General features: G+C 36.4%; 1 protein-coding gene across 1 annotated transcript in view; it reads left to right on the forward strand.

The window, feature by feature from the left end:
• The first annotated feature begins 246 nt into the window (after window positions 1-246).
• btv (dynein cytoplasmic heavy chain beethoven) overlaps window positions 247-16007 on the forward strand; it is a 125712-nt gene continuing 109951 nt past the window's right edge. The window contains exons 1-3 of the mRNA XM_073971013.1: window positions 247-545; window positions 803-1185; window positions 13116-13200. Of these exons, the coding sequence (XP_073827114.1) occupies window positions 509-545; window positions 803-1185; window positions 13116-13200 (505 nt within the window). The 5' untranslated portion in view covers window positions 247-508. The remainder of the gene's footprint in view (window positions 546-802; window positions 1186-13115; window positions 13201-16007) is intronic.

Below are 16007 nucleotides of genomic sequence, written 5' to 3' on the forward strand. Positions count from 1 at the left end.
GGAAACCCCAGGATAACAATTAAATTAAAACAACCTCTAAAGGCATTTTAACACGTGACTGTTAATGTTGTTGTTTACAAACAACAGCAGCAAAAACCAAATCAACTTTTCTATGAATGAATGAGCCGGGCAAATAACAAACACCACCGCCAACAACAACAACCACACGAACTAAGTACATATTGGCAAACAGGTGAATGAAACCCGGACAACCACGTTATCCATGGCAACAAATGGAAAATGGCTGGTTGCCAAGGGAAACAAGGCCAAAGGCTGGCTGACTGACTGGTTGGTTGGCAGACAGGACACATGATACCCAGACCAATGCTGGTAGTCCAGTCCAGTTAAACAAACTAACGGCCAAGTTAGACAAGTTAAGCGAAAAAACACATTAGCTATTTAAGGAACCGAGGAGAAACAAGCAGGGATTTTTTGTTTGAATTTTTCAAATCTCTAAATTCTGGAAATTTATTTGGCCCAACGTCTCAAGCCGCGTCAAAGGCCAAACATGACACAGAAAACTAAATTCATCTTAAACACCTCAGGTAAGTGTTGTGAAATTTTCCAACTCCATGACTTTTGTGGCCCCTTAAGTCACCGACAATGACGTCGCCGACTAATTAATCTGTTACATGCTAAAGGAAGATCCAAGCTCTTCACATTTTGTGGCTTCTAATTAAACTGACCTAAATTCTCAAGATTCATCTGTAGTGATTCATTGTTGTTGTTGTTCTTTGTGTATGTGTGGTTTACTGATGATTTGTATCTCTTTCTGTCTCTCACTCTTGGTTTTGATTTGCAGTGGAATATTTCTCCAGCCGCCTACCCACAGGCTTAGCTTTGGACGAACAAACCGCCAGAATATTAGAGTTCTTGGATAACGATGAACTTACCATAATCTCAGCTGTACATAATAAAGCTGAAGATACAATTAAATTTCAACATCGCATACCCAACGATGAGGTATCCTTGCTATTCTACAAAATACCGCAGGTGGGTGCTGCTGCTGCAAGAACTGGTAGTGGTAGAAGCTGTGATGGTGGTGGGGGCAGTACAAAACAGACGTCATCGACTAGTGCCTTGGATAACCACCAACCACTTGGCATTTTGACGCTCGAAGGAGGTCTGGTTAAATCCATTTACAATTCTGTTTCACGTGTATTTTCACCGCATGCAAATGTTCGGGTATGTTTGATTTGTAGTTGCTTGTTTATGTTGCTGGTGCTGCTGCTCCAGCTCTAGCTCGTAATCCAGTTTTCAACTTTTCATTTTTATTTATCTTTTCATTTTTTTTTTTTTGCTTTGTTGTATTTTTTCTTCGTGGTTTCATTTAAAAGAAAAACACCAACACATTTTTAGTTTCTCGGCTCTTTTTGTTTTGCCAAAAATAAAGAAAACAAAATTCACTAATGAAAATTTCAAAAACACCAACAAAAAACATAAATAATGCCAGGAAAGCTTATTTATATTCGGAAATTTGTTTTCTTCAAATGGAAACGTGTGAACAGATAATTGAATGAATACCGGAAAAGAAGTTGTTATTCGGTGGCAAAAAAAAAAACTTTTGTTGAAATTAAATTTCATTGCAAATTGTATTTGTGTTCAGATAAAAGGCTGTGGAATTAGGAGGGTTCATTAACCCCGAAGTGTATTGAAATCATTTTAAAAGGTTTTCACCACCAAATCAAAAGACGCTACAAAAAAATACCTACCTTCTTGCCACACTAGGGTCAAACTACTTAATATATCCATTAAAAAACCTATTCTTGTGTAAAAAACAGGAGTGGACCTAATTCATTATATCCCTGTATACAGCACCACTAATAGTACTTTAAAGAGTACCAAAGAGTAACATACTCAAAACGTTCCTCAAACAGTCCTTAAACCTCACTTTTTTTAAATGTTAGTGTCCGAAGCCGTTATCCGATATAGAACTTTGTAGTGTGTTCGTGTCCAGTCCTTTTGGAGAACCTAGTCAGATGTTTAAAGATCCAAATATAAGTAAGCTCCATTTTACTTGTAGCAAGGTCGGTTTTAAAGGTGAATGACCGCTATGGATGATAGGAAACGACGATGTTAAATTGTGATCGGTAATAACGATGCTGATTGATGCTTCAGGATTGACGATGTATGCTAATGACAAGCTGCGTTGATGATCGGGTTCTACGATGGTCGGGAACTACGAAACTGAATGACAATATGATGGAGTTCGGGAACTCGGTTTGTGATGATCGGGAACGACGATAAGATTAACTTCTGGAATTCGGCAGATGATGATCGGAAAGTCCGGAAATTTGGCTGATTGTGATCAGGAACAACAAGTTGATGAAATCAGGAAACACGGTTGATGATTATGGGTTACAACGATTGCAAGGACTAGCTACTACTATAAATACTGATACGATCTCGGAAGCCGGAGCTTCCGTGTGGGACAGAATACAGAAATTGTGAGGGGCGGAAAGCCGAAGCCTCCGTGTGTGACAGAAAACCGACGTATATGTGTGAATTAATACTTGCTTACTTACTTACTTAGTTGGTCCATTACAAAACATTTGTTCCATAAACCGAACTAAGAAAAGATCTCCATTTCTCTATGTCTATTGCTTCGCTTTCTGGAATACCGCGCCTTGTCATCTCTTCATCCACTTGCTTGCGCTATCTATTCTACGGCCTGCCGATTCTGCGTGCACCGCCATGTGGCATGTATTCATACGCCTTTTTAGCGGGTTCATCATCGCTCATTCTTATGATATGGCCTAGCCAACGCAATCGTTGCATCTCGATACGTTTAACTATATTCATGTCTTTGTATAGCTTATATAGCTCGTGGTTCATACGACGTCGATATTCACCGTCAACGCAAATCGGCCCGTAGATCTTTCGAAGAATTTTCCTCTCGAACACATCAAGCACTGCCTTATCTGCTTGCGCAAGTACACATGCTTCGGAGCCATACATTAGCACGGGTAATATCAGCGTTTTGTATAGTGTTATTTCTGTTTGACGAGATGTGGCTTTGTTTTTAAAGTGCTTACTTCAGCCAAAGTAGCATCTGTTGGCCAAAAACAATTCTTCTTTTTATTTCACAACTGATGTCGTTTGTTGTGTTTACGGCGGTGCCGATGTATACGAAGTCTTTTACTACCTCAAAATTATAGGAACCAACTTCAACAGCTGGTCTGAGCTCAATGGACGCATTTCGCGTCGATACCATCAGCTTGGTCTTCTCGCCGTTTACCGCCAGACCCACTTTAGCAGATTCTCCTTCGACTTTCATAAAGGTATCGGTTACTTCTTTTACTGATCGTCCCATGATATTTATATCATCAGCATAAGCAAGTAACATGTGGCTATTGGTGTAGATTGTGCCACTTCTTTTGACATTTGCATCTCGTATTACCATTTCCAGCAAAATGTTGAATAGGTCACACGAAAGGCTGTCTCCTTGTCTGAAGCCTCTTTTGGTACAAAATTCTTCGGAGAGGTTCTTTCCAATTTTAACTGAGGACCTAGTATCAGTTAAAGTCATCTTACAAAGCCGGATGAGCTTTGCGGGGATACCAAATTCAGACATTGCATGGAATACCCTTTATCGGAGGGGACTGTCGAATGCTGCTTTATAATCGACAAAAAGGTGATATGTGTCGATCTGCATCTCTTGGGTCTTCTCTAGGATTTGCCGCAGGGTAAATATCTGGTCAATGGTGGATTTGCCAGGTCTAAAGCCACTTTGGTATGGTCCAATTATTTCGTTGACCATTGGCTTTAGTCGTTCGCACAATATCCCTGACACCATCTTATAGGCAATAGGGAGAAGACTTATACCCCTATAGTTGGAGCATACAGTCTTATCTCCTTTCTTGTGGACGGGACATAGGATGCTCAGGTTCCAATCGTCGGGTACGCGTTCTTCCTGCCAGATGGTGCTAACTAGCTCGGCTGGTAAGCCATCGGCTCCTGCTGCCTTATTATTCTTCAGCCGGTTGATTGCTGTTTTTACCTCATCTTGGCCGGGCGGTATACATTCTATACCATCTTCTGGGATTGGATCTGTGGTATCATCGTCTTCGCTACTATTGGATACCAGCAGATTGGAGAAATGTTCCTTCCAGATCCTGAGCACGCTATCTGTTTCTGTTACCAGATTACCTTGCTGGTATCTACAGGAGGATGTACCTGTACCAAAGCCGTCTGTTTGATGTTTCACTCTTTGGTAGAATTTTCGGATTTCATTCTGGCTCCTGTACATCTCGATTTTTTCACACTCCCGCTTTTTCATTTCTCTCTTTTTCTTGCGGAAAAGACGTTTCTCTTCTCTCCTTTTCTCTCGATATCTCTCTCGTGCGCTACGTGTTGCTACTGATTGTAAAGTACCTTTATATGTCGCATTTTTCTCTTCGGTAGCAGCACGACACTCCTGGTCATACCATGAATTCCTTTGTGGAGGTCTCTGGAATCCAAGTATGGATTTTGCGGCTGTTTGCATGGAGTGGGCAATATTTTGCCATTGTGTTGTTATGTTATCGAGACAAGGAGTGCTCTCATTAAGCAATTGGGCTAGTTGAGTGGAATGTGCTGTGGCTATCTGTTGTGTTTGCAGCCTATCGATATCAAACTTCCGCGTTGTGTCTGTTCGTGTTTTATTTGCTACGTTTAGACGGGTACGTACCTTTGCTGTAGCAAGGTAGTGGTCCGAATCAATGTTTGCGCCTCGGAACGATCGTACATCCAACACGCTCGATTTATGTCTTCCATCTATCAGAACATGATCAATTTGATTGCTTGTTCTTTGATCTGGAGACAGCCAGGTGCCCTTATGAATATCGAGATGATTAAATCTGGTACTGCTAACTACCATGTTTTTTTGCAGCTGCAAAGTCTATCAGCTTCATACCATTGTCAGATGTTTCTCTGTGGATACTGAAATTCCCGACTGTTGGACCAAAGATATTCTCCTTTCCAATTTTGGCATTAAAATCGCCTAGAATAATTTTAATGTCATGGGCAGGATAACGGTCATATGTTTCTTCTAAGCGCTCGTAAAATATATCTTTGGTCTGTTCGCCCTTTTCTTCAGTGGGAGCATGAGCACAAATAAAGCTGATGTTGAAGAATTTTGCTTTTATTCGAATTGCAGCAAGTCTTTCATTCACTGGGGTGAAGCTGGATACCAGATGTTTTAGTTTCCGACTAACTACAAATCCGCAACCAAACTCATGCTTTACGTCATGGCAGCTATAATACAGTGCGTCACCTTTAGGTGTTGTTGTGACGCCTTTCCCAATCCATCGTATTTCCTGTATGGCAGTAATATCGGCCTTGTACTTTTCAATGCGAAGACTGCACCTTCTCTATAAAGAGTGCGAACATTCCAGGTGCAGATTCGCAGATCATGGTCCTTAAAACGTTTGCGGGGTTCGTCAACTTTAGAGGGGTTCATTTTTCTTTTCTTTCGTTTTTTTATAGTAGGCTGTTTTTTCTAGGGGAGGGTTACTAACCCGACGCCCAAACCCAAATTTTTAACGTTCATATGGGTAAACGCACGGCACTTGTTAGCTCACTACCTTTAACGGGTGTTAAAGGCAGTTCCCCAGGTGACACCACGGGGAGGTCAGTGTCCACTTGAGATGAAAGAGGGACCAAGATAAATCCTGGGCTTTGCCATGTTAAAGCCGGTCAAGACCGTTGCTTGGTATCATTCATCCCCTACGTCACCCACGCCTACTTTTTAAAATATGTAGGTGTACAAAACTACTGTACAGAGATGGCCTCCGGTGGAAATAGGATGTATATTTTGTTGAATTTCGAAGGGGGCGGGGTACTTCCCTTTGCCTTTATGAATAAAAACAAGTAAAAAAGTATCAGTTGGCTTTGCCGACAGAGATAAACCCTCAGCCTATGTTTGGGGTCTTTTCAGAATTTTGTTTCCCTTTTTGGACATTTGAACTTGTCGACAAAAATGTTGATTAGGATTAAAGTTAAAAAGTGTTGCGGAGGAGGTACTTGAAGGAATGGACCGACATAGTCCATTATGGAAGTGAATCTTATTTAGGGAATCATATCTTATCGATAGATATCGCGCCCGCTAGTTATTTCATTGGGTCATCGTATAAATTTTGGACCAGTGTGCCAGGAAGCATGGACTTGTCCACGGAAAACATAATATAATAACTGCACTAAGGCATAAACGTAGAACTTTTGTGGGAGAGATACCCTAAGAAGAGGACCTATATGGGCCATTTTAGAAGTTAAACTAAATTTGGACGATATATTAGGAGATCCATCACGTGTGGGCGGTACCCGCAATAGTGTACAATTATACTCCATATTCTAACCCGATCTATATCTGGTAGATATATTAGGATGTGTAGAGTATGGACCAATTCGGCCACTCCCTTCAAAAGTTACCGTGCGAACAATTTTTCCGAACATTTTTGAACTTTTGTGGGGGAGGTAACTGAAGGAGTGGACCGATGTGGCTTATCTTCGAACTTAAACTATGTTTGGACAAAATATTACTAAGGCCACATTTTGAATCGAATCGGCAGATCCGTTCGAGAGTTTTCTTGCGCTCCAACCACCTCACACGGTGTCTTGCTTGTATCGTCGTATGGAGGGCAGTGAATACAAGTTGCTAAAACAAAAATCAAAGCGATTCGAGAGATGGCCCTAAACTGAACTTTTCCGAAATTTTGTGGGAGGTACCCGAAGGAGTGGACCGATTGAGTCCATATTGAAACGTTATCTAAGTCTAGTACACATATCTCGATGGGCAAAGTATGGACCAAATCGGTTACTCACTTCAAGAGTTATCGTGCGCACAAATTTTCCGAACATTTTCTAACTTTTATGGGGGAGGTACCGGAAGGAGTGGGCCGATATAGCCCATCTTCATGTGAATAAAAACGGTAGAATATGCTCCTAAATCTATATATATATATATAAAAGAGCTTAGTGATAAGTGAGTGAGTGAGTGAGTGACTGACTGACAGATCATCGCCCAGACGAAACGGCTGAAGGTAGAAGCTTGAGTGTGGGTTGTTGGTGTGTAGGCGTGAGATAAGGCTGGGTTTTTGGAAATTCGAACTAGAAGGGTACGAAAAGTACTAAAAGGTACCAAATATGGTACCCTTAGTATTAGGCAAACGGGAAGAGCAAGAATTCTGAAATTTGGAATGAGGGTCACTGATGGAGAGTTAGAAAGATGTACTAAAGGGTTTTTGGAAATTCGACCTCTAAGTGTACTAAAAGTTACCAAATTTAGTACCAATTGTATATTTTGAACCGATATAGCTAGAATCATGGAATTTGGTATGGAAATCAAGGTTGAGAAGTGATGTATATAAAATGATATGGTTTGAGAAATTCGTACTCATGTGTACGAAAAATACTAAATGGTACTAAATTTAGTACAATTTTGATTTGTGTGAACGGTTAGAGGTGGAAACTTGAAATTAAGATTTATGTTGAAACGTAGGATTAAGATATGAGGTGGTTTTGGAAATTCGTACTTATGTGTACGAAAAATACTAAACGGTACTAATTTTGGTAAATTTGGGTGCACGGATATAGGTGGAATCCTGAAAATTGGAATTAGAATTACATTTGAAGTGTTTAGTACGAAAAGTACTAAACGGTACTAAATCTGGTACAATTTGAACTTGGGTAAATGGATGGAGGTAGAATCCTGAAATTTGGAATTAAGATTACTGTTGAAGTGGAGGATGGAGGTATGGAGGTGGTTTCGAGTTATCGTACCTATGTGTACGAAAAGTACTATATGGTACTAAATTTGGTACAATTTGGATTTGGGTGAACGGATAGAGCTGGAAACCTGCAATTTGGAATAATGATTACTAGTGAAGTTTAGGATTGAGATATGGAGCTGGTTTGGAAATTCGTACGAAAAATACTAAATGGTACTAAATTTGGTACAATTTGGATTCTGGTGAACGGAAAAAGCTGGAAAAGTGAAATTTTGGAGTATGGAAAATTCGAGTATTGGAAATTTGGATTTGGGTGAATGGATGGGGGTAGAATCCTGAAATTAAGATTACTGTTGTAGTGGAGGATGCATGTATGGAGGTCGCTTTGAGTTATCGTACTCGAAGAGTTCTAAATGGTTCTAAATTTAGCACAATCCTGAAAATTGGAGTATGATTATTGTTGAAGTGTGGAATTGATTTATGGAGACAGCTTTGGAAATTCGTACTTATGTGTACGAAATGTACTAAATGGTAATAAATTTGGTACAATTTGGATTTGGGTGAAGGGATAGAGCTGGAAACCTGAAATTTGGAATTAATATTACTGTTGAAGTCTACGATTGAGATATAAAGATGGTTTTGGAAATTCGAACTTATGTTACCAAAAGTACTTAATGTAGATATTCGTACCATAAGTGTACGACAATTACTAAATGGCACAGAATTTTGTTCAAATTGTTATTTTGTCAAGGGATAGAGCTGAAATTGTGAAATTCGGTATAAGGATATAAGTTGACGTTTGGAGAACATATAAAGCTGTAAATGAGTATCGCGGTTGGATATAGTTTTGGAAATAGGGGTGTACTTTTTGAAACATATACCTATTATAAGTACTAAATTTAATATCGTTTTGGTGTTGCATAAAGGGATATAAGTGGAATTTCGAATTTTTGTATTAGGATCTGTGTTGCTGTTTAGATAAGGAGTTTTTGAAATGGATAAAAATTCTGAAATAATCTATGGAGGCCGCGGAGGTCTGAGTTATTCAGATCGTGTTAGAAAAACGAGAAGTATAAAATGGTGCTAAATTTGGTGTCGGGTGTAGCAATGAAGCTGGAGTTATATAATTAGTGTGCGAAAAGTTCTAAAGTGCAATAAATTTGGTAATGGGCTAAAGAATATATGTGCAATTCTGATTAATTATTTATTTGTCAGGTTCACTATTAGATGTGGTCGTAAAATAAATATTCTAGAAGTATTAATACTTAATATTGAAGAGTGAACCGACAAATGAATTTTGTTATTAAAATCCGTCTTTTCTACTGAATAGTGTACTATTGGATTTATGTTAACGAGACGGTTTTCTACATGTTGATATCACAAATTCCGAAATTAGAGCAACTTCGGTTGGAAAATGTGGATAAATTTTTCATTTTTATAATATATAATTGTTCCACAAACAACCCAGAAGGACAAGAAAGACTTCTCTCATATCAATGAGTGCACTAAGATTCATATTAGCTCGGCGATATGGGACCTTCTGTTTATCGTAGAGCTGGCAAAATATCGATAGCACTATCGATACTATCGATATTTTATTTTTTGGGCTAATATCGATAGTTATTTTTTCTATCGATATTATCGACAGAATTCCGCCATTAGAAATATTGAAAGAATAAGCAAAAGTATAACGCCAAAGTCAACACAAATGAAAATTGTTTGGATCAATTAGAACTGAAAAGTCTTTTTTATTTTTTATATTTTTCTTGCCACACAATAGGTGTGTACGATAACTTCGCAAGTGAAAAGTACTTGCAAGCACTCAGCAAGTTCTCAGTAACCTTCTCCTACTCCATGGATGCACCGCTTTTTGCTGGCATTTCATACCTTTAAAATAAAAAAATTGTCACCACAAACTACAAAATAAGTTATTTTACTTACATTATCGTTTTCCATTATTTATTTAAGAATTTGTTCCCTTTTTTATACCTATTTATTTTAATAGCCAAACGTTTGTTTATGTTTTTGCCAAGAAACATTCGAATTTAAATCAGCTGACCAAACTTGCAAATTCTTAAAAGAAAAAATTTCCTTGCAAAAACTTGTAAACAAAAGTCTCCAAAACTCTCCAATGTTCTCTCACAATTGTCTGCAAATTCTCTCTCTTTTACTTTGCAAGTTTATTATCGAACAGAATTTTGTAAAAGTTTGTGCAGATTTGCGCAAACTTTTGGGTTATCGTACAGACCTAATGACACTAAGAAGCATTTTGTAAAATAATGGTGCGTTTATGCTCTCGAGGAACAAATTTGAACACTTTTCACTTTAATGCTGGGTTTACATTTACGAAATCCACTCCATTTCAACTGTCAATTAATTTTCTTAAACGTCAAGTGAAATCGATGGATTTCACACGAGTTTTCATTTGACATATACCCAATGCTTGGTTTACATTTACGAAATCCACTCGATTTCAATTGTCAATTCCTTTGCATATACGTCAAATGAAAACTCATCTGAAATCCATTCGATTTATTTTGACGTTTAAGCAATGGGATTGACAGTTGAATTCGAGTGGATTTTGTAAATGTAAACCAAACACAAAGAATTGACAGTTGAAATCCACTCGATTTCGTAAATGCAAACGAACTATAAATTTGAAAATTTTTAAATGTTTTTGTTTATTGGAACATAAAGGGAAAGGAAAAGGTTAATATAAAGCTAACCCGACAAAAAGGTCTAATGTGTATGGGGTTTTAAATGTAGGAAATCCACTGGATTTCAGTTGTCACCTAGCTTTTTCGTCAAATAAATCTTTGCAAATAAATCCAGTGGATTTTATTTGACTTATACTCTATGTAGTTGAAATTTAAAATCCACGATTTTGATTTAAAATACAGGCAATGAAAAACTAACGATAGTATCGATACTATCGATATTTTTATAAGAAATATCAAAACTATCGAATGGTGCGACTATCGATAGTTTGCCAGCTCTAGTTTATCGACGAGTCGAAGTTTTTACATGACTGAAATACTCAGGAAATGTTGCCAACATTACTGAGGGATATTGTATGTTGCTTTGCCTGGGAATCGAACCGCAGGCTTTCTGGATGCAAGGCGGGTGTGCATACCATCAATCAAAATAGGTATTATTAGTACATCAAAATGGTCAGTGTTCACCATTTTCATATTATATATTGATTATTTGTATATTATTCCTTTTCCGCATACGAAGTAGCGGGAATTTTGCTAGTCATATATATAAAGCGAAAGCTTCCGGAGATGTTAAATATTAAATAAATAATGAAATTTGATTTGGAACAATCCCCAAAAAGTGAAATATTTTAGGAGATTTGAACAAATTTATTCAAAAAATATTTGGGTGTTTTGTTGGCAAAATTGATGTATATATTTTCTTGATATTTATTGTAAATACATATTTCATTTATTCGGCGACTTATATTGAAATTTGATGGTGGGACAAAACTTACTAAACTCAGATAATGTACAACATAAACCCTAAAACGTGATTTTACTTTTGGCAGATTCCTGGCGTTTAGGTACGATTTAAAGTTTTGGTGTATTCGGGGACCTATAGTAAAATTTTATGACAAATAATTTTATAGAATATTTTGATCTGATACGATCACATTTTAAAGGAGTTTTTAAACGTTTTTGAAAAAAAGGACAAAAAAGACCCGTTTAGTGACTCGCATGAGGGTTAATTTTTTCACAAAAAGATACCCAGCATTGTTGTCGGTAATATTGCCAAAGACACTTTATACCTAAAATGCAAGGATTCCAAGGAATCTGATGTCGAATATTTCAAAACCTGTAGAAATGGACGGAACTTGCCACGCCTATTTACCTTACTTCCCGACGTAAACTTTGAAAACGCCGATACACGTGTCTTCTTTTTTTTCGGTCCTCTTTCATAATCTGCGCGGGGTTTCTTGTAATTTTAAAAAAAGTTCAATTTTGTTGTACATTGTAATTTAGGCGTTTAGGGTATCCATGTTCGAAAATGTTGTTTCCACCTAAAATTGTGGAAGGAAACTAATTATTCCATTTTAATTAAGACTTTTTTTGGTGGAGTGTATAAAAAGTTCGCCCCGGCCGAACTTAACGTTTTGTACTTGTTATTCCCTCAGCCGTTAATGTGCCTAATCGAAATAATGGTTTAGACCTCAAGTATATTTGAACTTGATTTAGCACTGGAGTTGATTTAGCACTGTTCGTCCGTCTGCCCGGTTGGAGCGCACGATAACTATCGAGCGGAGTAAAGTGTTTCACTTCTTCCAGTACTATCTTCTACACAAAATTTCCTTTTACGGCGGTGCAGTTTTATTTGGGGCAAGACCAGATTAATGGACAAAAGCCATAAAAAACCCGGTCAGCACCAATTAAAATGACCGATGAACACTATAACTTACGAAAGAAGTATTTAATTTAAACGAAACTTTGCACATCGTAAACTGTCTTCCAAATGTTTGTCAACCTGCCAGAGGGTCGACGTCAAATAAAATCGTTCGTTATCTCTATCTAAAAGTTCAACATTTCGCTTCAGTGCACAATAAATAGGAAGGGAACAATTCCCATAACAAGATACGCATTCAAAATGTACTATGTTTGACCATTCCTACAGGTACTTGACAAAAGTTCAACACTTTTGCGCTTTAATCCAAATCTTGGTATTGTCGGGATCTAAAACTTCCTCCCTTGCACAGATGCGGGAGTCCCTATCGGGTACACACGCCTACTTTATATTACAAAAAATTATTTATGTTCGCATACATATTTTTAAAAGGAACTGTTGCATCAATACATCCTTACTATCCATATTTAGCCTAACATACATACATACATATTCCACTCAACCAGAAGAGTATGCATGATGCATCTGAATTTAGTATAATTTCTTCAGAAAGTTCCCAATTTACGGTTTTTAAAACTTTTATATTACTCAACTACATAACGACAAAAATCTTTCAAAACCTAGCCAATTACAACCATGGTGCAGAACTAAAAAGTTTTTTATTTATTAAATTTTAATATAAATGTTTTTACACACAAAACACTTTTCCGAAAAAAAATAATTTTCCGAGAAAAATGTTTCCAACTCACTTCCTAAGTCATGGTCCATTTATTTTTTCCCTAGAATTCTTAATACCATTTTAGGCATTTGTGACATTTCTTATGCCATTGTGGTTTCTAACACTTTTCCGGAATTATCTTTATGCATTTCTTTTCTTTTTTGTTTGGTTATACCTTTCTTTTATTATTGCAATGATGATGTTTTCATACTAGAATAGTTTTATTTTTCCTTCCTCCAACCCCCTATAACTCTTTGGCTTTGCTTTATGTTTTGATCCGTTTTCATTCTTCTTTTTGGGTGCATTTTTCACAGAAAACCGAATATAGTCCGGAGTTAAGTGGTTTACTGGAAAATTTACATGTTTCACTTGGTTCAACATTGGGTTTACCTCAAAGTGGTAAGTTATGTAATGATATGCAAATTTGTTATTTTTACTTTCTGTGTGCAAAAGTATCGTTTAGAAAGAGAACGATCCTTGTAGTTTTACACACACACGTACAGACAAACATTCATAAAATAACTTAACTACACATTTACATTCATCATTTGCCTGCTGTCCTTGGACATCGAATACTGTTTAGGGAGAGAAGAAAGTTATTCGAATGCATTCATATGCTGATGCTATAAATATCAAAGTGTTTAGGTATGAGTGTAAGAGTGGGTGTGTGTTTGTTTGTGCAACATTGATATGCCACATAAATGCATTAACATCTTATGAGAGGTGGTTATATGCTGCCTAAGAGTTACATATCTGAATAGCTAAATCTAATTACAGATTTTCAGGTTTTATAAGGGGAAACTAAGGAGTTTGGGAGAAAAATTTGTGAATTATGTAATAAGAAATTAATTATGTTTTTTTTTTTAAATAATATCTTTTTCAAGGCTTATGACTCCCAACATAAGCGTGGAATTTTTAAAGAATATTTTTCAAAGCTTATAACTCCCAATATAAGCGTGGAATTTTTATAGAATATTTTTTCAAGGCTTATGACTCCCAACATAAGGGCGGAATTTTTAAAGAATATTTTTTCAAGGATTATGACTTCCAACTTGAGCGTGGAATTTTTAAAGAATATTTTTTCAAAGCTTATGACTCCCAACATAAGCGTGGAATTTTTAAAGAATATTTTTTTCAACGCTTATGACTCTCAACATAAGCGTGGAATTTTTAAATAATATTTTTTTCAACGCTTATGACTCCCAACATAAGCGTGGAATTTTTAAAGAATATTTTTTTGTACGCTTATGACTCCCAACATAAGCGTGGAATTTTTAAAGAATATTTTTTTCAACGCTTATGACTCCCAACATAAGTTTGAAATTTTTAAAGAATATTTTTTTCAACGCTTATGACTCCCAACATAAGCTTGAAATTTTTACAGAATATTTTACAACGCCTTTTGGGAGAATTAAGCATGGATTTTTAAAGAATATTTTTCAAGACTTCTTGGGAGACATAAACGTGGATTTTTAAAGAATATTTTTCAAGGCTTTTTGGGAGACATAAGCGTGGATTTTTAAAGAATATTTTTCAAGGCTTTTTGGGAGACATAAGCGTGGATTTTTAAAGAATATTTTTCAAAGCTTTTAGGAGACATAAGCGTGGATTTTTAAAGAATATTTTTCAAGGCTTTTTGGGAGACATAAGCGTGGAGTTTTAAAGAATATTTTTTAAGTATTTTTGGGAGACATAAGCGTGGATTTTTAAAGAATATTTTTCAAGGCTTTTTGGGAGACATAAGCGTGAATTTTTAAAGAAAACATTTCAAGGCTTTTTGGGAGACATAAGCGTGGATTTTTAAAGAATATTTTTCAAGGCTTTTTGGGAGACATAAGCGTGAATTTTTAAAGAAAACATTTCAAGGCTTTTTGGGAGACATAAGCGTGGATTTTTAAAGAATATTTTTCAAGGCTTTTTGGGAGACATAAGCGTGAATTTTTAAAGAAAACATTTCAAGGCTTTTTGGGAGACATAAGCGTGGATTTTTAAAGAATATTTTTCAAGGCTTTTTGGGAGACATAAGCGTGGATTTTTAAAGAATATTTTCAAGGCTTTTTGGGAGACATAAGCGTGGAGTTTTAAAGAATATTTTTCAAGGCTTTTTGGGAGACATAAGCGTGGAGTTTTAAAGAATATTTTTTAAGTATTTTTGGGAGACATAAGCGTGGATTTTTAAAGAATATTTTTCAAGGCTTTTTGGGAGACATAAGCGTGGATTTTTAAAGAATATTTTTCAAGGCTTTTTGGGAGACATAAGCGTGGATTTTTAAAGAATATTTTTCAAGGCTTTTTGGGAGACATAAGCGTGGATTTTTAAAGAATATTTTTCAAGGCTTTTTGGGAGACATAAGCGTGGATTTTTAAAGAATATTTTTCAAGGCTTTTTGGGAGACATAAGCGTGGATTTTTAAAGAATATTTTTCAAGGCTTTTTGGGAGACATAAGCGTGGATTTTTAAAGAATATTTTTCAAGGCTTTTTGGGAGACATAAGCGTGGATTTTTAAAGAATATTTTTCAAGGCTTTTTGGGAGACATAAGCGTGGATTTTTAAAGAATATTTTTCAAGGCTTTTTGGGAGACATAAGCGTGGATTTTTAAAGAATATTTTTCAAGGCTTTTTGGGAGACATAAGCGTGGATTTTTAAAGAATATTTTTCAAGGCTTTTTGGGAGACATAAGCGTGGATTTTTAAAGAATATTTTTCAAGGCTTTTTGGGAGACATAAGCGTGGATTTTTAAAGAATATTTTTCAAGGCTTTTTGGGAGACATAAGCGTGGATTTTTAAAGAATATTTTTCAAGGCTTTTTGGGAGACATAAGCGTGGATTTTTAAAGAATATTTTTCAAGGCTTTTTGGGAGACATAAGCGTGGATTTTTAAAGAATATTTTTCAAGGCTTTTTGGGAGACATAAGCGTGGATTTTTAAAGAATATTTTTCAAGGCTTTTTGGGAGACATAAGCGTGGATTTTTAAAGAATATTTTTCAAGGCTTTTTGGGAGACATAAGCGTGGATTTTTAAAGAATATTTTTCAAGGCTTTTTGGGAGACATAAGCGTGGATTTTTAAAGAATATTTTTCAAGGCTTTTTGGGAGACATAAGCGTGGATTTTTAAAGAGTATTTTTCAAGGCTTTTTTGGGAGACATAAGCGTGGATTTTTAAAGAATATTTTTCAAGGCTTTTTGGGAGACATAAGCGTGG

This window comes from Musca autumnalis, unplaced genomic scaffold (assembly GCF_047663935.1).
Source record: "Musca autumnalis isolate F117 unplaced genomic scaffold, ASM4766393v1 scaffold_2, whole genome shotgun sequence".
Lineage (NCBI taxonomy): Eukaryota > Metazoa > Arthropoda > Insecta > Diptera > Muscidae > Musca > Musca autumnalis.